General features: G+C 34.5%; 1 protein-coding gene across 3 annotated transcripts in view; it reads right to left on the reverse strand.

Moving 5' to 3' along the window:
• Positions 1-1,516: 1,516 nt before the first annotated feature.
• Positions 1,517-27,313, reverse strand: part of LOC150104064 (tubby-related protein 3-like) — a 99,968-nt gene continuing 74,171 nt past the window's right edge. For all 3 annotated transcript variants that reach the window (XM_090396733.1, XM_090396731.1, XM_090396734.1), the window contains 4 exons: positions 24,878-24,973; positions 16,886-16,973; positions 10,775-10,858; positions 1,517-1,655 (listed from right to left, as the gene is read on the reverse strand). In XM_090396733.1, coding sequence (XP_090252859.1) covers positions 1,522-1,655; positions 10,775-10,858; positions 16,886-16,973; positions 24,878-24,973 — 402 coding nt within the window. In that variant the 3' untranslated portion in view covers positions 1,517-1,521. The remainder of the gene's footprint in view (positions 1,656-10,774; positions 10,859-16,885; positions 16,974-24,877; positions 24,974-27,313) is intronic.

Below are 27,313 nucleotides of genomic sequence, written 5' to 3' on the forward strand. Positions count from 1 at the left end.
TATATTGTGTTTGCTGATACAATAAACATCTACTTTATTTTGTTTATATCTGTGTAGTATTGGGAGGAACACTATCAGTTTCATTCCAATCTCCTGAAAGTGAAAGTAATAAAAATATTGTTATTTATGTCTATGTTTTCAAGAAAAGGAACACTTGTAGAAATTTATCTTAATTATGGTTATGTGTGTACTTTTTAAATGTATCTCCCACCAATAAACATGTAGTACTGTAAGTTAAGCTAAGATTTTTTTTTTAAATAACACAAAAAAAGTGGATATTAAAGATCCAAATTATTTCAAAGCCAAATGTTTGTAGGAACTATGAAAGTTTTGTAAATTTGACCTGAGAGCGTACAAGAATTTCCTTGGCATTTGAGTTGTCTTAGCTTGCATTACTTCAAACATGAGAGCTGCCTGAACATTGTTATATTTGTTTTTCATCAGTGCATTTGATAAAGGTTTCATTGGCTTGACAGCTGTTTCAAACTAGTTGGTTCTCTTCAGAGACCAGGCAGAAACCTTAAGAAAGCAAAAGTTCTCATTCAGTGCTAAAGAAATCCAATGTCAGGGAAATGCATTTTTTGTAAGTGAACTCTCAGTCAATATGTAAAAATAATTCTTTAGCATTAAATATATTTTTGCTCTCTTAAGGTCTGTATTCTCGTAAGCGCTCAGGTCAAATTTACGAAACTTAATAATGTTGGATCTTTAATATCCACTTTTTCTATGTAATTTATATCACCAAAATGAAGCCATATGGCTCTTCTAATTATTTTTTATAGATAGTTTATAAAAAATATTTTTTTAATAGTTTTTGCACTTTTAGCTGATTTTTTACATAGTCCAGAAACCCTGATCTAGAGACCAAACATAAAACTTTTTCAACATACTTCAGGTCTCCAATAAGCAATGTGGTGCCCACATTACTTATTGTGCAAATATGTGCTAAAAATAGTTGACTGTTTTCTCATTTATGCAGTTTTGATTTTGATAGTAAGTGGATATTTTGATAGTACTGGGCAAGCATGTCACCATCATTTGTGGCAAGCCTGCATAATGCACAAAAAGAAAATTCAAGACAATGGTCCTGTCCCCATCCCATGGCAAGGCAAGATGGTTTCTCCAAACCTGGTTTGGACATGTTAGCATTACATACACATATATAAAGTTTTCATTTACTTTTTCTAAACATTAGAAAAAAAAAAGTAAATGAAGATTTCAAAATCTGTGTATACATGAAAAATAAAAATCAATGAATTGGTGAAGAAAAATTATTATGTATCATACATACAATCACAATGATATAATGGAATTTTTATAATTTTTTTTTTTTAAATAATAGTCAGATTTTATCTTTGATAATCAGAAACTCTGCTGTACTTTGAAATAAAGAAACACTTAAGAGTGAATAAAATTTTAGTATCGCATTTTTTAAAAATTTTCATAAATGAGAAACCACACATCATGACTCATATGAAAATACTTTTACAGTGAATAAAATGGAATTCAAACAATATTTTACTATTCACAAGCTAATTTATTATCAAAACTGGAGAGAGCAACGGCAAAGGCTTGAATGGCACATACAGGATAGCTGAAATCCAAAGTAAAAATATTTTCTGCTACACGACCAAACTGTATGATCACTGAGTTCACTATAAAAAAAAGCATATATATATATTAAAACAATAACAGCTTTCAGATGTCATTTCTCAGATGAGTCTTAAAAGCCCAATGTCCTATTATGGCTAAGTAACTATCATATTATAAACTTTATTTTAAAGGCAGCTAATCCTAATTCCATGCTATCTCTATTAATGTACATTTTCTGACTGTTTGTTTTTTTGCAAGGTGAAATGTTTTTATAAGTATTCTTCTCATCCTAGAGATAGGATTCAAGCCATTTTTTTCTGACTTTCCTAATCCCTAAGGACCTGTCAGGGAACATATAATTTGGTTGTTTACCTGATTTTGGTAACTATTCTCCAGTCTGCATGTCTGTAATGCAGAAGCAAAACTAAGTTTCCAGGAGGGAGGAAAATCCATGCCATCTCTATATAAGGAAACATGTTGCACTCTGCAGTTAGTTCATACCTAAACAGTATATGAACCCAGGTTTTTTGCGACTGAAATATGTATTATGTTTGTATAATTTGCTTTAATTTTACAACTTTAATATACATCATATGAAGCACAATTCAGCCAGCCAAAGATTTTTGTTTTATTTTTATTTTTTTATCTAGCAGCATGACTGCTAAATAAAAAATAAAAAGCATTCTCCAATTCATAAAAAAAAATTTATCTCATTAGTGTTTTAATAGTTCACAATTTTTAAAAGAGTAAAACATTAAACAAAAATTCTAATATCAAGTTATTATGTGTTTTTGTAGCTTGTAGTATATTTTAGTGATTACATTAATAGTATTTCAGCAATGATTTATAAATATGTATTAGATGATGAATAATTACAAGTATTTTGAGTTAAGTTGACTAGTGACATTCTAAATGATATCAAGTATTTGAAATGAATGTCAAGCTAAGCCTAATTTACTGCCATTGTGATGTAGGCTTTCATAATTAGCACTGATTATAAGAATTCTTTAGTACATTAAATTAATTATCTATATTTGAGAAGGTACAAGGAGGTTTAGTCTATAGCTGGCCAACATATAAAAGGACTATCTGCGTGTAGTCCTTTCTTTCATTATTCTTATTAGTATTATTATTAGTATTATTATAATATATATATTATTAATATTAGTATTATTACGTGACACCTCCAGGGAGTTCAAGTATAACTCTCCGTTTCCACCACCTACAAAGAACTGTATTAGCTACACCAATGCCATCTACTATCCATCACCACCACTAGTATTTTAACAGACAATCGCAAACATCCATGCCCACGATAGGATTCGAACCTGCAGCTGGTTGGCTGGAGAGCAGATAAGCTAACCACTAGGCCAACAAGACCTCCTTCTTGTAAACACCCTAGGGTTATCCTCAATGACATGAAATATAGTAGTAACCCACTTTACAATGTTTCACTTTAAGACAATCTACTCATATGATGTTTTTCAATTACGGCCAATGCCCATTTATATGATACATTATCAGTTTTAGCAACATGACAATGCCATGAATCAACAGCTACACAGTTTCATGGACTGTTTCTTTATGATGTCATTCCTCACTACATCTCTCTCTGTGTTTTGCTGTGAATTATAAACTGTTCATAATTATTATTTTATTTTATTGTTATTAATAATGGTAGATAGCATTCAAAGTAAGAATGTTGTTGTTTCCAGTGAAAAGAAAAGATGACGAGTAAACCTATTATATACTAAGATAAAAATGATTAAATTTAGTGATGATTGTGTACTGAACACTGAGATAAGCCACAAGCTGAATTTACCTTACAGTACTGTTGTACAAAAAAAGATAGTGTTCTTAGTGAAGTGAAAAGTGCTACACTAGCTGTAAATGTGATAATCCTATTACTTAATGGAAAACTTCTAATGGTGTAGACTGATGTTTAAACTGCTGGCATGTTCATTAAGCCAGTCTATTCAGAATAACATTTTTGTTTGTGGATGTGATGTAAATAAGTGCTTTATTTACATTGTATAGTGAATCAGTCTTTTTTTTTTCACTTATTAAGCCATCACATGTATCTACATGTGTAGATTGATTCGCTATATCACAGACAGGTGAACTAGGGAGGACCTTCAGATATTATTATACAAAGGAGGTGATTCAGTAGATTAAGTTCTCTAAGTTCTTTAACGTTAAGTTCTCTAGGGGTGCTTAAGGGTCAAAGCTATATAACTGAGAGGAGACCTCCATATAGCCTTTAAAGGAATGCAGAGAACCGACTAGGGCTTCTGACCTAATATCCAATCCTCACCTTCTCGTGGTGCAACCTGTTTCGTATCTACCTGGATACTGAATGAACGAGGATGGGTTGCCAATTTGGGATTTAGCCTACCAAATTGTATTCCTATTGCCTTAAACCAAAATACAAAATGATGGTACAACATGACAAAATTTCATGCCGGCTGGGGTTTCGCCTAGTTAAACAAGGCCCCCGTTGTTTTCGCCAGGGAACCAGGGCGAACAGCGAAAAGTCAGCTACTGGAACAAATCTGAAAACACACCCCAAATCAACATCACCAGAGTTAAAGATCGGTACTATCAACATAAGAAGCCTGAATGGCAAAGAAATGGAGCTAGCTGAGGAATTAGATAAGTACCAGATCGACATAATAGGGGTGACTGAAACAAAAAAGACAAAAACTGGTGAGATTTTTCTGAGCAATAAATACAAAATGTTATATTCAGGAAATGACAATCAAGGAAAAGAAGGAGTAGCCATAGTATTCAACACTAAATATGAGGCTAATCTTCTTGAATGGCAAGTAGTCTCAAGTAGAGTGATGTGGGCAAATACGAGAATGGGGAACTGGACAATGAGACTTATTTGTGCCTATGGTTTCACAGAAGGTTCTACTAAGGTAGAAGTAGAGGAATTTTTTCATGCTTTAGAGAAAGCACCTGACACATGATGAGAAGGGAAAAGTTGGTCCTTGTTGGGGATCTAAATAGCAGAGTGGGAAATGATTGTCAGACATACAAAACTATCTTGGGAAAATTTGGAGAAAAGAGCAAAGCTAATAATAATTGCAAATACCTGTTGGTTTTCTGCTCAGGACATGGATTGGTTATTACTAACACCATGTTCCAACATAAAAATGTGCACAAATTCACATGGAGAGAAGAGGCAAGGAATAAGAAAAGTCTCATTGACTATGTTATTGTTAATAGTGATGTTTTCTCCCTGGTGCAGGACACCAGAGTGTACAGAGGATTTGAAATTGGAAGTGATCACTATTTAGTCTTGAGTAGGATAAAATTGAATTTCATATTGAAAAGAATAACATGTAAGAAAGTTTTAAAGCGAATAAAACGAAAATGGCTGTCAGTTTAATGTTAGTAAGTGTAAAGTTATGCACTTTGGTGTGATTAGAGATCCAGCGGCATATTATATTAGCAGGGTTATGCTACAAGAAACTGAAGAGGCAAGGGATTTTAGTGTATTGGTGAATAAGAATTTAAAGTTCAAAGGTCACAGAGCAAAAGATGCAAATACAACTCAGAGGATAATTTCTATGCTGAAGCGAACCTTGACATGTAAGGATAAGGAAGTAATTTTGCCTCTTTATAAGGCTTTGATAAGACCACACTTGGATTACTGTGCGCAGATTTGGTCTCCCAGGTTTCAAGGGGATAAAGGAGCTGTGGAAAGGCTGCAAAGAAGAGTTAAAAAGATGACATCCAGATTATGGGATTTAGATTATGAGGACAGATTGCAAGTATGTGTATCACAGACCCTGGTTAACAGGAGAAAGAGGGGGGGGGGGTGATATGATAGAGGCCTATAAACTTTTGAATGGGTGTTATAGCATTTCAAATGATGAAATTTTTTGTTATATGGAAGGCTGGGAACATATAGGCATCCATGGAAGTTAAGGTTGTTCTCAGTCAAGAAAGGGGTAAGTGCTAAGCTTTTCTCTCAGAGAGTAGTGAGTGAGTAGAATAATTTGCCCTTAGGGATAGTGAATGCATCTAGTGTAAATGAATTTAAGGGAAGGTATGATAGCTGAGTTGGGTAATTTACAGCCTCCCTCGATGAGTCCTTGACTCCCTGGAGGTCTCAGATAATAATAATAATATTGAAAGTTTATTTTTCACTTGGTTAGAGTATAATAAATTTAGTTTAATCCTTTATCCAAGTGTGAGCAAACAAAGTTTGGGCCTGAAATTATCTTCAGGACTGGGGGTAAGGTGGTACAACACCAGAGCACTCCACTTGGGCCTGGCTCCCACTGAAGAGACCTCAATAAAGGTCGAAACTAGTCTGGGTTGTAGATTCCCTTAATGCATAACATTAGACATATCCGCAAGGAGATGTGTTTTGCATTATGGGAGATACTGAGATAGGAGTGTTAGTAGCTTGCTCCACCTTTGCAAGGAGTGCCCTGGTGTTGTACCACCTTACCCCAGTCCTGAAGACACTTTCGGGCACAAACTTTGTTTGCTCACACTCGGATAAAGGATTAAACTAAATTTATAATAATAATAATAATAAAAGTTGAGCAGCTCTCAGATGTGAACTGTAGACTAAAATACACAAAAATTATTGAAGAAAAAATGAAAGAGTTTGAGAACAGCAACCAAACCTTGGAGATTCAGTTGCAAGCCTTGAAGAATTCAGTCAGAGAGACATGTGGTGAGGTTGTCTGCAAGGATAGAAAAATCAGAACTCCATGGTGGACACAGGAAGTTAAAGAGGCAGTGAAGGAAAAGAAGAAAGCATATCAAAAGTTCCTGGTAAATAAGTCAGCTTGTGCTCTTAGAGAATACAGAGACAAATGTAAGAAAGCTAAACACCATGTAAAACTATCTAAACAAAAGTCATGGGAGGACTTTGCCAAGAACATAGAAAATAAATATCAAGAAGGTGGTAAGATATTCTGGAGGTTGTTGAAGAAGCTTAGAAATGGAGGAAAGAGTGTTGTAAAAGGAGTTAGAGATGATAAAGGTGACATGAAAACAGGAGAAAAAAGATATCCTTGAAGTATGGAGTAATTACTTCGAAAAATTGCTAAATGAAACAAGCAGTGATAGCACAGTGGTAAAAAACACTCAACAGGCATACAGTCAGGAATACATATCCATGCTTGAGGTAGAAAAAGCTATCAAAGGCTTGAAATGTGGAAAGGCAGCAGGAGTAGATGATATTCAACCAGAAATGCTGAAGTATGATGGTACAAAAGTCTTACAGTGGTTGCACTGCATAATTCAGAAAGCCTAGACAGAGGGACAAATTCCCAATGATTGGAGTAGAGCTCTCATAGTACCCATATATAAAAAGGGAAATAAAACTGAATGTGAGAATTACAGAGGTATTTCTCTACTGACTGAGTGTTCCTGGTAAGATATATGCAAGTATACTTGAGAAATGGTTGAGAAAAATTGCAGAAGAAAAGCTTGGTGAAGAACAAACTGGATTCATGCCAAATAGAGGCTGTCAGGATCAGATCTTCATTTTACGACAAATAGTCGAGAAAGCATGGGAATATAACAAAGATCTGTATTTAAGTTTTGTCGATCTGGAAAAGGCATATGACAAGGTGCCCAGAGAGAAGCTATTCAAAACGCTAAGTTATATGGTATCAATTGAGCATTATATCAAGCAATACTTAGTCTTTATTTGAATTGTATGTCAGCAGTTAGACTTGAAGGAAGTACAGGAAGATGGTTTAATGTTAAATCTGGTGTGAGACAAGGATGTACATTATCCCCTCTGTTATTCATTATCTATATGGATCACATTATGAAGGAAAGTGGTATTAAACATGACATCAAAATTGGAGATGTTAATGTCAGCTCTTTGCTTTATGCAGATGATGTTATACTTCTCAATAAATCCGCTACAAGTTTGCAAGATTCCCTGACTAAATTGAATAACTGTTGTAATAGATATGATATGAAGGTCAGCAATAAAAAGACAAAAACAATGAAAATAGGCAGAATTGTTGAAAATGTCAACTGCGTTTTGAACGGAGAACCTGGAACAAGTGAAACATTTCAACTACTTAGGCACGATTTTTAATGAAGATGGTAAATTGAATATGGAAATAGACAACAGAATCAACAAAGCTGGTATGGTAGGAAGTCAATTGAATAAATTCATATGGAATAAGAGACAAATTAGTCGGAACACTAAATTAGCTGTATACAAGACAGTGTTCAAATCGATTTTAACTTATGGATCTGAGAGCTGGGTCAGAAGTAAAACACTTGACCAAAGACTAGAGACCGCAGATATGAGAGTCCTGAGAAAGATTATAGGCGTGAACAGATGGCATCAATGGCAATATCATATTAAAAACGAGGATATTAGGAAGGAACTTGACATTGTCAGCATCCAGGAATGCATTAGCAGAGCTAATCTCAGGTGGTATGGTCACATAAATAGAATGGGCAAGGAAAGATTAGCAAAACAAGTGTTCTCTGCCAGGTTGGCAGGAAAAACCCACAGGAAGACCAAGATATAGGTGGAATGATACTGTACAAAGTGCCTTAGACGATAGAAATATAAGATCTGATAATGTTTTAATCTTGGCAAGTAACAGACTGATTTGGAGAAAAATTGTAGATAGGAAGTTAGTAATGATGTAAATTTTTCATGTAGTACTATCATATCCTGTACATCCCTTGAGGGTACATGGCAGGAATTTGATGATGATGATGAAGTTCTCAAGTTCTGTCTCCTAGTGGTGTGGATCAACAAACGTTATCAGCACCAGACTTGGTGTCAGTAGAAGAATTGCAATTGGGTGTGAATATGGAATTTGAATTAGTGCTGCCATCTAGGTTGATGGAAAAAGTGATGACAAGAAAATGTGCTGATATATTCTGATAAACCATATCAATGTCATACGTTTACTCCAGTTACATATCAGCCACTCACTCCTGCTGCTGTTGAGTTATTCGATACTCAACAAACAGTATCAAGGTCTTGTGGAAATAGTCAAGCACTAATTCCTTATTCTATTGCCATCTGACCTATCCACATCCAGTTATATTCCTCAGGACTCAGCACAAGCTATCAAATGAGGTGTCCTAGTATCATTTGAAGAACCTCCTATATCACCTGTTGCTTGTTCTTCACATCAAGTTATATATAAACTACCCAGGTTTACCAGTGCCAGATTAGTTGACATTCACTCTCATCTTCAGAAGGAATGATCCTTCTCACTTACTAGGATACAAAAAAAATAACATGGGGAAGAGTTGTCACTGTTAAGAGGATTGAAAAGAGGAAGGTCTTGGAAAAGATTTCTTTGCAATTCAAATAGTAAATGTACACAGTCTTGCCATAAACACTATTACAACTTCTGAACACCTCTGCATTCCCCAAAGAATTGTACTAGCTCGGTTCCATTATAGCACTGTGCACAACCAACATGTGTATGTTTATCAGTAAAGAGAGAGTTGTTTAGCTATGGATTAACATGCAGTGGGGAGATTATGAGAACTATATAGCTGTAACAGCACTTCACATGGAATGCATCCACTGATTATTTTCAACATACTAAAACACTCAGGATCAGTAGGATGTTTGTGTATCGTACTATTAACCATTATAATGATATAGAACATATCTAACTGTCAAAGAACAAGTCACCCATGCTGTATTAGGCCACAGAATGATGTCACATGTACTATGATGACCTGGAGTGAGAGAGAGAGAGCCTATTGTCATTCTACTGGACACTTCCTAACACCACAGCTTATGTGGCAGAGGATGATAAAATCAAAGCCACTTCTCGGGCAGTATGCAAACAACAGACACAGAGATATCCTCTTCACAGGTGAGAAGATTTTTGCCCATTCAAGAGTTGCTTAAATGCCAAAACGAGGTATATGCCCTGTATGGTTGCAAAGCATGTGCCATAGCATCTAGGATTCAGAGAGCTCTTCACCCTACGTTAGTGATGGTTTGGTGGGGAGGTGATGTATCAACAGTATCCACGTTGTATTTCTGCGAGAAAGGGGGTCAAAATCTCTGTCAAAATGTATCAAGACACTCTGCTCGAACCAGTTGTACGGTCCTTGAACAACACCTTTTTTCACAATAGGCAGTGGACCGTCCAAAAGGACTCAGTCCCTGCACACAAGGCTAGGACCACACAACAGTGGTTGGAGGCAAATGTGCCAAATCACATATCACCATCTGATTGGTCATCTAGAAGTCCCGATCTGAATCCGTTGGGGTTCAAATTGTGGTCGGAGCTTGAAAGAGTAGCCTGCAAGAGATGACACCCCAGCATTGTCACTCTGAAGGCAGATCTGGAGCAAGCAGTGGCAGCGTTTGTATGATATTGTGCATGGTGCCATCAATATGTGGCTTTACAGACTTTGAGCGTGCATGAAGGTAAAATGGGGGCATTTCAAACATTGAGTGCTGCTATATGCACATTATACATGTGGTATGTATGTGCTGAAAGCTGTAAATACAATTGGTGAGAATATCTTGGAAGAAGTGCTGTAGATGAGTGGTTGTGGACAAGGACCTAAAATTTCAGGGACACATTGCTAGAATCCTGAAGATAGCACAATGGATTATGGAAATGATGTAGTCACTTATCATTTAGAAATAAGGCTTTGATCAAGCTACATATGGATTATTGTTCACCAAGTTTTCAAAAGGATGAAGAGATACTAGAAAAGGTCTAGAGTTGATCGACTAAGGTGGTTTCTGAAATGTTGAGTATGAAAAAAGATTGAGAAAGTGAAAATTGTAGAGACTGGTGAATAGGAGGAGGGGGGGGGATATGATTCAGAAATATAAGTTAATAAAGGGTTACTGCCAGATAAATGAGGAAAAAGTTTTACACAGAATGGGGGAAAATAAGAGGTCATTCCCAGAAGCAGTATAAGGAGGGTGTGAACAAGGGGATGACGAGCAGGTTTTTTGCACGAGAGTGGCAGGTGAGTGGAATGAACTTTCTTACTACTAGTATGGTGAGTGCAGAGACAATGAATATATTTAAAGGCACAGTATGAATTGTGCATAGGACCTCTGGTAATGACTCTTTTGACTCCAATGGAGGTTTTATGATAGGTGCTCCATCACCTATGATAATAACTGATCATGCATAATTTATATAATATAATAATTCAACTTCTTAAGAATTTTAGTTACCATTGCTTTCGTGAACTAACTGGAAGTTCTTGACCGAAGCTTGTGTTACTCTGCCACTGAAGTCCAAAGTATATGACTCTGTTTCTATAAAAAAAATAAAAGAAAAATCCCTAATATTTGAATTTATGCTATTCATGAAAAACCCAGCTTCTTATAAAATGGAAAAATTACAAACTAAACTCTATCTGAATATATGCTCTAAATTTCCAATTTAGTTTAAATATGAAAAGAGTATATAAAGTAAATCAGAAGTGAGATGAATATTAAAAGAAATACACTAAAATCACTGTTAATTTTTATAACATATTTTTCTTTATAATACAGAATAAAAATTATTGTATCTATTATACAAATTATTGTAAAAGAAAAACACTACTTGTGGATGACTTATGTCTGCATAAAAAGCTTTATGCAGACAGTCTTGGTAAAATCCACTGTGTATAATCATTCTTTTGAACTATATCATATGGTTGAAATTAATTAAAATTTTTTTGTCAATCTTCAGGAAGTTCGGATTCGGCTAACAGGATGAATGGTTATAACGTTCAACTCTATTTCTTACAAAAAAAAAAAACCCTTGACAACTCTATCTGCATGCAGAACACAATGGTATGGAAAAGAAATTAATCCATATTTGGAATCCACAAAGAACTTTCTAGGATCATATTCTAGAAAGTTTTTTTGGAGTTCGCTTTACTGCTAAGATATCTCATCAATGATCATTCTATGCATTGGCAGAGCATACATTCACGATATCTACATAAAAATATATACGCGCGTGTGTGTGTGTGTGTGTGTGTGTGTGTGTAAAGTCAATTTACTATTAATGTTTTCAGCTTCTGAAAAATCCTTATTTAATATAATTCCATTTATTTAGCACCTCTATAATTTAGTTGGATAAATTTTAAAGGGGTACTCCATCACCTAAATAGTTTTACTTTCTCTATATAATGCTAACTGTATATTTTAACAAAGGATATTCTCTGCTGCACATCCAATGTATCACCTATGTTGCTAATTCTTAGTGTCTGTTAACAGTCATTTCAAAGGATAGCTAAGTCTTAATGTGCCATAAGTCCTATTAATCCTTGGTTTAAACACATTTAGTTATAACTTTCTACTAATTTGTAGTAGATAATTGGTGGTGTTGTGCTCCATTCCTCTTTACAAGCATTAGTATATTCTGCTAATCAAGCAAGCCATATTGAATTTGCCCTCTTCCACTGTATCCTACAAATGTGTTATTTAGTTTAAGTGGCGACTGCAATTTTCTAATATTTCCTTCAAATCATGTGTTTAAAATCACTATTTTGTAACATGGACTATTATCATGTTGTAAGGTTAAAGGCCTATACTATAAAACTGACTGCATCGGTTAAGATATAAGATATGCTCACTGTCTAGAACATTAATATAAGACCTACAGTCATAATTCGATCTACTATAGTACACCTAACCAAGCAGCCCTGCATTATTACATTACCATCTCAAACCTTCATCACCAGGATAACACACTTAAGATTAAAAGTGCTCTCCAAGCATCCTCCATGTATAAGCACATCCATCAGACTAGAAGAGATACACTAGTCATCTCCACATGACCAATTTCCATTGCTTCAGTCCAAATGATTGACATGAGTCTCCTTAGCGCTAATTCTCACTATTTCACAGTTTCCATACATTCATCTTTCATTGCTTCAAGTAGGACTTCTCTCTCCTCCCCCTAACAGTTCCAACTGATTAACGTGGGTCTTAGCCTATGACAATTAAGAACATATTTTACTGTTGTTAACTTGCTTGTAGACTGCATCTCTTCCATAATAATTCACAGTACAGTAGATGTACATTGTAACAAATACTACCATAATAGAAATAATGATGATGCACTACAACAAATGAAAGAAAAGTCCCAGCTTGAATTAAATTCTATAGTACCAATGCTATTTTAAGCTTGCTATTGCAAACACTGAAAGTTCAAACCTTCTTGAATTTGCAGAATACGGTTGCATTTTTTTTTTAAATGTAATCTATTCAGCACAAAAACAGCATATTATCTGTGTTGGTATGGCAATACATGTGAAAAGGAGATGACTGTGTATGCAGGACTACAAAGGAACATTACACTGGACTAGTGTAATATTTATACTGATTAGCTGCTAAAAGCCATCAGCTCAAAATACATCAGATGGGAGTGATGCTGTGGAAAGTATTTCACACAATTTGTGTTTTGTAGTAAAATTAGAAAACAAAAGAAAAACGATGAAACTATTTTTTGTCTCACCTTTTACATTGATTATATATTTATCATTATATGATTTCAACGAAGAAAATTTAAAACTTATCTTTATTTTTGACTTTTGTATTGATAGAAACTAAATCAAATTCAAACATCAACTTTAAGGACATGGATGAAACAACAAAATTTTGTTAGCTACAGCAAAACAAGAGTTAAAGAAATTAGAGAATGGAAAGTCAACTAGAATGAAATGATACTGAAAAAAAAAGAAGCTTTTTTCTGCACCCACAATAAGTTGTAAACCTATTAGTACTGTGTACATAGGTTAAGTTTTTTTATTTATTATTTTCATATTTTTTATTTTTTGACTATAATCCACTTTAGCTCTCAGTGTAAGCAGGTTGATGGTCTAATATGAAATTCATCTTCTACATAAAGACATTCACTACATATCTGCACCCACAGTTGTAAATCTACAGCCTACTGGGTTGTATACTGGGTACGTTAACCTTGCCAGTAACAGCTATAAATATCCAATATCATAACCAAAATGACATGATCTTCTACTGAAGAGCGATATGTTTGGGGGAGATAACAATAAATAAACAAATGAAATGTCAGAAAACCAAGCAGACAACTGAATGCAAAGATTGATAAGAAATGCACAATGAGTATACAAAAGGATAATATATAAAAAAAGCACAAGTTCAAAAAATAATAGGAGGGAAAAATAACTTGGACATGACAAGGTCCCAAGAGAGAAGCTATTCAATACGCTGCAGCTATATGGTGTCAATGGGGCATTATATCAAGCAAAATTTAGTCTTTATTTGAGTTGTAAGTCAGCAGATAGAATTGAAGGAAGTACAGGAAGATGGTTTAATGTTAAATCTGGTGTGAGACAAGGATGTACATTACCCCCTCTGTTATGCATTATCTATATGGATCACATTATGAAGGAAAGTGGTATTAAACCTGATATCAAAATTGGAGATGTTAATGTCAGCTCTTTGCTTTATGCAGATGATATTATACTTCTAAATAAATCTGCTACAAGTCTGCAAGATTCTCTGACTAAATTGAATAGCTGTTGTAATAGATATGGTATGAAGGTCAGCAATAAAAAAACAAAGACAATGAAAATAGGCAGAATCATTGAAAATGTCAACTGTGTTGTGAATGGAGAACCTGTGGAACAAGTAAAACATTTTAGCTACTTAGGCACAATTTTTACTGAAGATGGTAAATTAAATATAGAAATAGCCAACAGAATCAGCAAAGCTGGTATGGTGGGAAGTCAATTGAATAAATTCATATGGAATAAGAGAGAAATTAGTCGGAACACTAAATTAGCTGTATACAAGACAGTGTTCAAACCAGTTTTAACTTATGGATCTGAGAGCTGGGTCAGAAGTAAAACACTTCACCAAAGACTAGAAACCCCAGATATGAGAGTCCTTAGAAAGACTAGATGCGTGAACAGATGGCATCAATGGCAATATCATATTAAAAATGAGGATATTAGGAAAGAACTTGACATTGTCAGCATCCAGGAATGGAATGCGTTAGTAGAGCTAATCTCAGGTGGTATGGTCACTTAAACAGAATGGGCGAGGAAAGATTAGCAAAACAAGTGTTCTCTGCCAGGTTGGCAGGAAAACGACCCAGAGGAAGACCAAGATATAGGTGGATTGATACGGTACAAAGTGCCTTAGACGATAGAAATATAAGATCTGATAATGTTGGAGTCTTGACAAGTAACACAGACTGATTTGGAGGAAAATTGTAGATAGGAAGTTAGTAATGATGTAATTTTTTCATGTAGTACTGTCATATCCTGTACACCCCTTGAGGGTACATGGCAGGAATATGATGATGATGATGAAAAATAACTGGAAGAGTATGTAATTATAAAAATGAAAGTCCAGAATTAATATTTAAGTTTCAAAATGTTACAATAGCTTAATTGAATGATACTTACCTGAAATATACATGAATGCATGATCTATAATATTGAAATCCAAAACTTTGAAAGTCAGCCATGTTTATAATTGGTCTTGTACACTCACACGGAGGGTGAGAGCACAAGTGATGAACAACTAGTGTGCATAAATTACATTGGTCAAACAAGGATAGGAGAAAGTGACAGACAGCTGATGTGCAAAAGTCACCCTTGCAACTGTAGAATGAATCATGTAAGAGAGAGAGAGAGAGACCCAATAATGGACAGATAGTATATGCTGATTTGTCTTAAAACTGTAAATTAAAGAAATACGGTATTTTTTGAATTAGAAGTTTATTTTAATGTTGACATGCATATGAGTAACAGATTGTTTTTCACAATTATTAAATTAATACTGGCAAAATGCCAAGTAAAAAACAAAACAATATAATAAATCAATGACTAGTTTCAAACAATAACACTGTGTATTTCTTCAGATTGACACAACAAACACAAATATAAAGAGATATTAACATGCAGATTTCTAAAAAACAAACTGCCATCTTTTTAAAATTCAACATATGCCAGATGTTGAATGAAATAAGGAGATATCATTAGTGTGGATCACTGTTACAGGATATAACATATTTTGTAAAAGATAGTTTACATTTTGGCTTCACATGGCATAAATAAAAAGTTACTTTAACAACACATTTATAACTTGTATATGCCACTAACTAACACATTAATATTCTATACTGTATATTCTAATAGCTAATCCATGCATAACATGGTAGTTAGTCTCCTATAAAAAATCTCATGTAGTGTGAAACCATGTTATATGAGAGACTAAGAACCAGTACGTTCCAAAACCATTTTAATTTTATAACTATTGGAGACAAATGCATGGAAAGGCTTATGTGTTCGCAGTACATGCTATTTATTTTCACGGTATTGATGATAACACAGAATGATAAGAAAATAATATTTATTAACTCATTTACTGATATTTCACTGGCATTATATCCAGTATCTTCAGAGCACAAAAACAGTTTGTCACAGTACGTGAAACAACAATTTAGTATAACAGTGGGACTAGTTTAAAAAAAATTGTAATGAATACCACAAGGAACTAAAGTTCTTATTAGGTGCTATCTGTGTAGGAAAAAGAGAGAAAACAAGTATTAATTAAATCTTAAAATGACTGTCTCCCAGATTTTTGGTAAATTTATACAACCATACTTGTTGAGGTTTGTAGTATGTTTTAAAGCTTTTGTTGATTCCCAAAACAATCTCTCTGACTTATGACTTCTGTGTAGCACTTCTGTTTTCTTCCAACTGATCCTGTGTGAAGTGGTATCCAAGGCATGGTCTGCCAGACCCTACTTGCCATAACGATAGTGCAGAAGTCTAGCAGTTAACCAAGTTTCAATGATATCAATAATCTTTGGATAGAATGAATCAATCGATGCCACAAACTCATTCCTTTTATTCTGTACTGTTTTTTTAATTGCATAATTAAAAAAAAAACAGTGGATTGCCAGTATTCATATAACTATTATTACTCCCTGAATGCTCCACCTCTCCCCAAGCTGCTCTCATTCTCAAGTCACTATTCCTGCATGAAGCCATCCTTGCTACAATCCCCCTTGTAATTCTAGTTTCCCTAAACTAACAGACTCACTTGCCCAGTCAGTCAAATAACATTCTCTAAATACCTGTTCTGTGTTCAAATGTAATGCATCTTTTGCATACAACTCCCTTCTATTATGTTACAGTACAAACAAACAGCTAACTGATTAATTAATTTCTTTAAAAAGATAGGTTCATAGAAGCAATTTCTTCGGGGGTTTTTTTCACAATCACAATTTTTCAGCTAACTGTTACATGAAATGACTGAAGACTAATTAAATGAGAACAAAAGAAAACACACCATCATCCCAGACTGGTGGCCTGTTACGAAGTTCAATAAATTGTTTCATATTCTGGGCGTGCCATTTTTCCACGAGACAATTCTGTTCCTGTAAATAAAAACAAACTTTAACTGAAAGAATAACAAATGCAAATGTGTTTTAATAATAATAATGATAAAACTAAACAGTAGTGAAACTTGATTACTGCAGTAAAAGTAACAAGGACATTTATGTTCTTCAACCTGTATTCTTTCAATAATCACAACCTGAGCAAATAAATTTTTCTACAGGCAGAGTAACCAGAAAATTTTATTTGCAAAGCAGCATTTTTAATAAACACAATGAATGGGTCAAGTACCCATAAAGATCCTATATGTGCTGAAGAGACTTTCCTTAGAGAGATTCCATTAATGCAGTGAAGAGGCCAAAGTCATCACAGGGACAGATTATGGAAAGATGTGCCAATGTTGACTAAATTATATTAGCTAGAAAAGATATTCTTGTTTAATCCTTTTACCAAAGTGTAAGCAAAGTCTGCAGGTGAAATATCTTCAGGCTACTTGTATATAGAGGCTGATGACTTCACATCAATTGGCTTTGTTTTCCATAATACAAAGCAGTCTTCCTTTTGGAAGCATTTAAAGAGGTACCTAGACTGGTTTCAACAAACTGGATCTCATCAGAGGGAGACAGATCTAGGAAGATTCCAAGATTAAATTAATGGAGAAGCATATACAAACAGTAAAAAAGGTGTAATACTTTATTATTAAAATACTCTGGATCCGAGATAGATGTAGAAAGTTTTTTTTCGCTTGTTTACTAAGTAAATTATACTTGCCAAGAAAATTATATTCTTGTTGATCCTTTTACCCCAGTGTAAAAGGGAGAGTCTATTAATGCAGCGAAGAGGCCAAAGTCATCACAGGGATGAATGCCATGGAAAGATATGCCAATGTTGACAATTTCATGTGGCTTAGTGAATTTTCATTCAATACATAGTTGGAACTTAAAAAATGTCTCCATTTAAAACACAGATATTTAGGTCACAGACTATGCTGAAGAAATAACTGTTTGATTGCAGAAACTAGAAAGCCAAAGAACAATGCCTTCAGCTTGCATTCAATTGTTAACATCACCTTCACACTGATTCTTGCTTAAGTTTTTTCAGTTACTGAGACCCAGTGACTGAATCCTGATAAAGACTGCATTTCAACCAATGCAATCGTGATCCACAAGTGTTAGTCCAAAGCAATGAATACACATCTTCATCTAAATCTGATGCTCAACTTTTCTGGATATATAGAGTGTAAAAAAAATGATCATTGGAAGGATATTACAGAATATGAGTAACTGTCTTCACCTTTTCCATATCTAGTTGTCAGATATGCCAGAGCTTGAAGCTCAATTTAAGAGAGCTATTCTACAACAATCTATGTCCTCTTTGCAGACAAGCATTGCTTCACATAACCACACAATTGTGTAAGATTTGAACTATCATTGTGGATATAACTCATGATTATAAATGCTTGTTATCCATATCCAAAACTGTGAAAAGGAAAGGGGAGGGTGAAAAACCAGAATTTCTGGATTAATTAAAAGTTTTTTTTTTTTTTATTAAAACATTTCAGAATTTACTATTAACGACTTCCTACTTTGTAATACATAAAATACATAAATCAGTGGAATGCTTGAGATTATATATATCTCATACCAGTGTGAAATATAGGAGGATTGTATAACAGTGTGAAGGTGATATATATAACTAGGATTCGTAGACAGCACACTAGTTTGTAGTAAACAATGAAGATGATACTTGATGCCCTGTTTCTAGTTTTAGATTTGCTCAATTTCATGCATGAAAAAGTTTGCTTTCAGCTTTATTAAATATAGATGATGTAAACATTCTCATGGCATCTCTTATATTTCAAAAACCATCAAAATCAAATGGAAGGATATTACAGAATATGAGTAACTGTCTTCACCTTTTCCATATCTAGTTATCAGATTTTCCAGAGCTTGAAGTTCAATTTTAGGAGAGCTATTCTACAACAATCTATTAATACTTTGCAAAAAAAACAGATACAGCCAAAACACTATTAACAAAATTCTCTACAAAATCTCAATAAAAAACAAAGACAAACCAGACTACAGTAAAACTATAACCATTCCCTACATTAAAGGACCATCAGACAAAATAAACAGAGTACTACAAAAATACAACCTCAAAGTCACCTTCAAACCTCCTGCAAAATTAAAAAGCTTGCTCAACTCATCCAAAGACCCACTCCCTCCACTAGCCCACCCTGGAGTATACCAGATTTATTGTACTTGCAACACACCATATATAGGAAAAACAGGACGCACAATTCCTATCAGACAAAAAGAACATAAACGACACATTAAATATAATAATTATGGTGAAGCTGGCCTTTCTGATCATGCCTTGAATACCTTACACAGAATTGACTGGAAAAGCACTAGCTGTCTACATCGCACTAAAACATGGTATGAATGGAAATTTAAGGAAGCATGTGAGATTATTATCAACCACCCCAATCTGAACAATAATGGTGGTCTAAAAATTTCAAACATATGAAAAGTATATATTCGACCCACAAAACGTTCCTCACTAAGAACAACTATATACAGGACTGCAGAAAACCCAGTATCTTAAAAGCAAAAATAAGAATTGTAATACTAAAAATAGGACATCATTGTTTCTGAAAGAAAACCATCTGAAAGAATGTTTATTCCTGTCATTGTAAATAGAATTTAGCTTCATGTAATTTGTAAATTTTTTTTTATATAGCTTATATTTAGATTGAAACGTCAGGATAATAAAAAAGTTTTTTAACACGGTTGTAAATTCCATAAATTTTTAAAATGAATGCTGATCACCGTGTAACTCTAAAAGAAAGGAATCTATGTCCTCTTTGCAGACAAGCATTGCTTCACATAACCACACAATTGTATGAGATTTGAACTATCATTGTGGATATAACTCATGACTATAAATGCTTGAATGTATGACAGTACATTCAAGCATTTATTGATAGTTTGATTATATTTTTTAAAAAGAATTTCTCAATTTATTCTTGCAAATTAGATTAAATCAGTTATGAGGTCATCTGAAGCCTGCAGGCCACAGACTACACTAAATGAAGCACATGCTAGTAAACCACAAATGTTAAATAAAACTGATGCAAATAGGACAGTTGTTAGGGTATATTCTGTCAATAGGCAAGCACTATTTTTTTCCCCTAAATTAAAAAAAAATTAATTATTATTATTTTTTTTTTTTATGTTGTGCACAACATAAATAAAATACACAAGAGGTTGATTGTTCAACCTATAGTACATCAGTACCATATATGGGTAGTGGATTGGGAAAGGAGGAACTCGTTTACATTTGATTTAAATGTAAACGAGTCTATTCCTGCTGTATTCCTTGGGAAATACAGCAGGGGAAGACTGTTCCACAGTGTAGCAGTTGCAGGGATGAAGGAGGAGGAGGAGAAAAAACTTGTTCTGTTTGTTTCTAGGTGTACTGTGAAGGGATGTTAAGCAGCAACTGCACATGTTCCAACGAGCTTAGTACTGAGTGGAGGAATTATTGATGTTATTTCAGATGAGCATTTCCCATGGAAGAAATATTTGTAGAATATACATACTGCAGAAACCAAACGTCTGTGCGAAAGTGAGGGGGGGAGGGAGAGAGAGAGAGTTGGAAAGAGATGGGTCATTAATAAGTCTAATTGCTCTCCTTTGTATTGAGTCAAGCATTTTGAGAGAGCTTTTAGGGGCCCCACCACATATGTGGGAGTAGTATTCAATAGCTGGACAGACTTGTGATTTGTATAATGTTAGCAGCTGTTCAGGGGTGAAGTAATGTCTTGAGCCAAACAGAAATCCTAGTTTTTTTGAAGCTGAGTATGCAATGGTTGTGATGTGTTTATGCCAGGAGAGCTTTGATGTGAGGGTAATTCCAAGAAGAGAGATCTCAAACTGTCTGGAAATTTGGGTATCGTCAAAAAGGATAATGGGAAAAAATGGTTTTTTTATGAGATATAGGACAGAACTGGATTTTATTAGCATTGAAATTGATGAGGTAATCCAAACCCCATTGCAGGATGGCTTGGAGATTGGAATTGAGGGTGGTGGTGGTTGATGTTCTGTAGGTTGAGGTGAGTTGTGTAGAGTAAGGTTTATCAAATGAAAGTAGTGTGTCGTCTGCAAAACTATGCATTGGGAGGACAACTGAAGTAGGTCACTGATATATATATATATAGCAGGAAGAGGGTTGATGAGAGGACAGAACCTTGCCGAACCCCAGCATTAATTGGATGGTGAGAGGATAGGGAGCCATCCACCATCACACACAGTGTGCATCCAGACAGAAAGCTGGCAATCCAACTACAGAAGTCCTGGGTCAGACAGAATGATGGTAGTTTGTTAATAAGCCTTTGTGCCAGACCTGGTCAAAAGCTTTTGAGATATCAAGTGCAACCACTTGAGATTCACCAAAACTTGTCCATGGCATTTGTCTAGAGATATCCATAATTAAAAAAATGGTGTTTTTATGGCTGAGATAAAATGTTGCCAGTTTTTGCTACCCTCCAAACTTGCTGCTCCTGAGCATTGCCTTAGTTGCTTAGTGAGTTATGATGAAACTGGAATCAAATCATATTACTGCTATATTTACAAGCCAGATGCAGCATCCCAGATTGGCATTGGTGATTTAGAATGATTTTGCCAATACTTTCTCAGATTTCATATATTAATATTCAGAATAATTCAAATAGAACGGCTTCAAAGATATAAGGATTGTTATGTTTGTATAATAATAGGAGTATTCAAAGTAAGAGGGGTGAGTTTGTGCAATGATTGAGTCAGTATGCCCAAGGATAATTGGTATAAGTGAAACGTGGTTGTCTGAGGATGATGTGATGTCAGGAATAAAAATGGAAGGATATATAATTTTCTGGAAGGATAGGAAGGTGAAAAGAAGAGGCGGAGTGCTGTTAATGATTGCAGAGGAACTGTGTTTGCAAAGTGTGGAAGTTGATAGTGCATGCACAGATTTTGAAATTAACAGGCTAATATATATAGGCCAGGGAATGTAGGGTTGTGAAATGTTTAGGCAAATTGGTTGGGCATGTAAAAAAAGAAGGTGTTCCTGATGGGAGACATTAATTATAGGCATACAAAATGGAAGGAGGGGATAGTGTTTTGGATTTGGTGATAACTTTACAAGATATAGTTGGTAATGAGATATTGACACTGCTGCCAGTTGCTGAGAGTGATCATGAGGTATTTGTTTGGTAAGTGGTGAAATACTGCCAAAAACAGATATATGTGGAAATATAAGGTGGGTGATTATGGGAAGCTCTGTAGTCAACTACCATCAATACATTGGTTAGATGAGCTGTCCAGAAAAGATGTCGACAATGCATGGAAATTCATAATGCAGTATCTGACACAAACAATGTATAACTGCATACAAAGGGTTAAGCGAGTAAACACAGTAGAAGTAAATGGGTGAACTGCAAAATCAAGCAAGCTGTGTTGTTAGAAAAGAAAATGCTATAGAGGAGATACAATACAGCTGGTGTTGATTGAATACATGAAGAGTATAAAGTGCAGGCTAGAAAGGTGGCAAGCATGGTAAAGAAAGAAAAGATGCAGTATGAGAGGAGGTGGGTCAAGGTTAATTCCAGGGAATTCTTCTGCTATATGGCAAGCAAGAGAAAGAATAATTATGGGGTTGACAATAGTGGATAGTCATGGCAGCAGAGTAACTGTTACAAAGGTTATAATGGAATTATTGAATGAGTGCTTTATCAGTGTATACCGTACTGGTGTAAAATGATGCCATGCAATACATAGAAGGGAGTTAAGTATTAGGAGAATTGGAAGTGAAAGAATTGAGGTGTATCAGGTGTGATTGGGTTAGCATATCACCATGTATTCTTAAGGAATGTGCACAACAGTTAGCTATGCTCTTGACTTAGTTATTTAATGAAAGTTTTGCAGTGGGTAAGGTTCCCAAGAAGTGGAAAGAAAGCAAAACAGTAACACTCTGCAAGAATGGTTCTAGAACAGAAGTTTCCAATTATAGACCTCTGTATAACTGCATTTGTAGTCAAGGTGTTGGAGAGATTGGTTAGGAATAGAATACAAGCTTGGGTTGATGGACATAGTATACTTTATGATGGTCATATGGATATGTAAACGTAGGTCTTATTTTATCAATTTACTGCATTTCATGACAAGATGATGAGTGTGTGTTAGATAAGGGAGAATCATATACAGTGATATTCTTGGACTTTGAAAAAGCATTTGATAGATTTCCACATTATAAGTTGGTGTACAAGCTGCAGACAATGGGCATATATAGTATATTGATTAGATGGATCAGTTTGGCTCTCCTAACGATACCAGCAAGTTGTGTATGATGGAGCAGTGCATCAAAAAAGGAGAGTAACTAGTGGAATGTACCAGGGTTCTGTTCTTGGGACCCTGCTGTTTAACTTGTTCGCAAATGATCTATCATGTGGACTGACTGGGGACAATTGTTTGCTGATAATGCAAAGTTAGGGAGAATTATAAGTAACACTGCTGACATTAATTTTCTTCAGGAAGATTTGAATAGACTTTTGACTTGGTCAAATGAGTGGGGGGGTTGTAGTTTTAATATTAATAAGTGCAAGGTGTTGCATTTTGGAATGCAGAAATATAAGGCTGTATACTATATTGACATTGCTGTACTGCAGGAAGTGCAAGATATTTGGGAGTGATAATTGACAGCAGACTGAAGTTTAGAGGGCATACATCATAGTGCCACTATGATAAGCAGTACTCTAACATGTGGGTATAAGGATGTGGTTGTGCCATAGTATAAAGCACTGGTCAGATCACGTTTGGATTATTGCACACAGATTTGGTAACTTGTTTTTTTTTCAATGTGATGTGGAAACATTGGAGAGGGTTCAGAAAAGGGAGGAAAACTTCTGTCACTACTTAATGAGATCAGCTAACTCACCTTCAAACTGACCTAATCAAGGTTTTTCAAATTCTACACAGGATTCAAACCAAGATCCTTCAACCGAAGGACAATGTTTAGATTCTTTCAGCTAGCTTCCTTAACTCTGTGGTAAGCCTTCTTCAGGATTACAATAAACACTAAGACATATTACAGCATTTAGAGAAATGATTTTTCAATTCCTTGGATTAGATCTATGTTTTCCTTTAAAGTTTTAACTTAAAATATTTTAAACTCTTTAATCTTGTTAATATATAATGACATCATGATTCTCTTTTTTAACATCATGTTTTTGTCATGAGCTATGTATATGTATTAAGCTAACTCCATAGCATACCAGCTTTGTTAATTCTGTTGTCTATTTTTGTATTTCATTTGCTAGCTTTACTAAAAATTGTAAATAAATAGCTGAAATGTTTATTTATGTAGTTCATGTTTTCAATATTCTTACTTATTTTCAAAGCTGATTTTCATACCAAATTGTTACACTTGTTATTCAATTTAGTTAGGGAATCCTGCAGGTTTCTGCTATATTCATTTAAGACCACATTATCTGAAAAAGAGACTTGAGTTTTGTCATATATCATAAATATATGCACATACACATTTAAATTTCTCATATGAATTTTTAAGCTGTTCATGAAGTACATTATCAGTAGCCAAATTCTGTTTTAAAATTATCATAAAATAAGAATGAAACTGCTATGTATGTTCTGTTCATATGCTTATAAAGTGTTCAAAAAATTGTACAGATGGGAGGTTAGTGTAAAATAACAACAAATGTATCAGTGGGACATTGGCCTGGACTTCTCATTAGTTTGTTATACAGATATATTTGTCCCTATTTTATAGGGTCAACTGTATGGAATTCTTTCCTACTCAATATGATTTCTTCTACTAACACTAATTATTTAATAAACTAAAAAAAATAATACTGTCAGTTATAATATAAATTGTGATTTCTACTTACAGAAGACTTGACTGCAATTCTTTGGTTATCAGGATTTAGGGTTGGAATTATTACAGTCATCTTACGAGGACCCTTGAAGCCTAAAACATTGGGTTCCTAACAAAAATTATAAGTCATTTGTCACTTCTAATAGTTTTTTTTATTGTTTTAATTAAAAAAATATATAAATCCTGAAAACTCAAGAAGCTTAGCTTATCCACAGTAGGTTTTCCAAACATTATGGGATTTGAAGTCATAGCTTTTTCAATTGATAAACAGTTGCTTTTATTAAATGAGTGAAAGAAAAATTAATATACATAATAAAGAATTTCAGTGTCTTCGTTTATTAATATTACAAACAGAACTCAACAACAAAAAATCTCACATCCAATGAGGGATAGTTCCCATCCTATCCTATCCTTTTTTATTTTAGGCTCAATGGTCTGTCACAACCAAGTAACTTGGCATCTTATAAACCTAATAACTGCTTACGAAAGAGCACTTAATTCTGCCTGCATTGTCTGCTGTCTGTAAACTGTATGTGTTCTGTGAGGGATAGTTAAAGTGTTTAAAGTTCAAATGTTTTTTTTTTTTTTAAATCTAGATTTTAGATTATAAAACAATTAAAGTATGTAAAAAATATACATGTGTTTTATGAAACTTCTTTAAGTTTAAAGAATGGAATGAAGGAATTTTGCTAGTTAAGAGTGAAAAGAGTGAGAGGTAAATAAAATAATTCAAAAACGTTATGTGATAGTCTCATTATGCTCCAGATTGTTGTATTAGCTACAACAGCCAACTGTATTCCTTTGTTTCATCATTCAATAAAGAAGAGGTCAGTAAAATATCATTACTTTTCTATAGACATTTATTAGAACTAAACAGAGCCATAATTTTAAGATGATACCATTACTTGATTTTTATAAATGCGTTTATTTAAGTTAATTAATTAATGAAGAATAGAATGAATAAATTCACTACATATTGTAGATATGTGCAATTCTGGAAGAAGTACACAATAATTAAGTTGTTGAGATTTAGGAAATTTCTGTAACAAAATAAAAAAAAAATTTCCTTCTATTCTATTCTATAATATATTATACTAAGATTAACTAATGTTGCTCAAAGCCCAGAGATCAACTATTTTTATTAATTAATTAATAAGCATTAATTTGTGATAAGATGTTGTGTTCCAAATTTGGTTGTCCTAGCTCTTACCATTTAGGTAAGGAAAATCTTTGCAAATGAGGGATTATCTTAATAAAACCCATACATTGCTTTAAATTCCTATAAAAGAAAGCAATATATCAGTACTTGTCCCCTCCGCCTCCCAGTATTTGATTGTATCCACAAAAGTTAAACCACATAATTGATGTTGTTTGAGTTATGATAAGAAAAAGCTAGACTCTCTAAAATCATCTTATATGTAAATGAAGTGAGAGAGAGATTATTAATTTTATTATTATTATTACGGGTATCTCCATGGAGTCAGTAGACTCATTGCAGGAGACCCAAACTAGCAAAACAATATCTATCATATCTCTTCTTGAATTCATTTACAGACGAAGAACTCACAACTGAGTCAGGCAATAAATTCCACTATTCACCACCCTCCAGATGAAAACCTCGTTCTCACACCCTTGTTAACCACACTTTTCTTTAATTTCCAGGGATGACCTCTTGTTCTTCCATCACTATCACAGCTGAAACATTTCCCCTGCATCAATTTTATAAAAACCGTTTAGTAATTTAAATGTTTCTATCATATCCCCTCTTCTCTGCCTATCAACCACCCTCTGCAATCCACAAGCTCTCAATCTATCAATGTAGGAGCATTTTTTACCATCACTCACCAACCTAGTCGCTCTCCTCTGAACCCTCTCCACAACCTCCTCATCTCCAAGGAATCCAGGCAACCAGACCTGAGCACAATAATCCAAATGTGGAAGTATCAACACTTTATAAAGGGGAATAATAACCTCTTTATCTCTGGATGTTAGTGTTCCTCAATAACCATGTAATCTTATGTGTAATCTTGGACGCCTTAGCAATGTGTCCCCTGAACTTCATCTCCCTATCCACCAACACTCCTAAGTCCCTAACCTCATCAATCTCTTGGAGTACCATTTCATCAATGTAGTACACAGCTGGTAATCTTTTAATCCCAAAATGATAACCTTACACTTTTATACGTTGAACTGACATCCATTACCTTTTGCCCATTTTGCCAGCTTATTTAAATCATCCTGCAAACTCTCAACATCAGCTTGATTTTTTATTGCACTACCCAACTTTGCATAATCGGCAAACAACTGAATACCTCCTTCCTATATCATTTATGTACAAATTAAACAATGGCCCAAGCATAGAGCCCTGAGGCACACCACTAGTCACCTGCCTCATCCTGGACTCTACTCCTCCATACACCACCTTCTGGTATCTCTCCTTGAGCCATTC

The sequence above is a fragment of the Typopeltis vanoorti genome, chromosome 8, assembly GCF_054136105.1.
Source record: "Typopeltis vanoorti isolate ZY-2024b chromosome 8, IOZ_Tvanoo_1.0, whole genome shotgun sequence".
Classification (NCBI taxonomy): domain Eukaryota; kingdom Metazoa; phylum Arthropoda; class Arachnida; order Uropygi; family Thelyphonidae; genus Typopeltis; species Typopeltis vanoorti.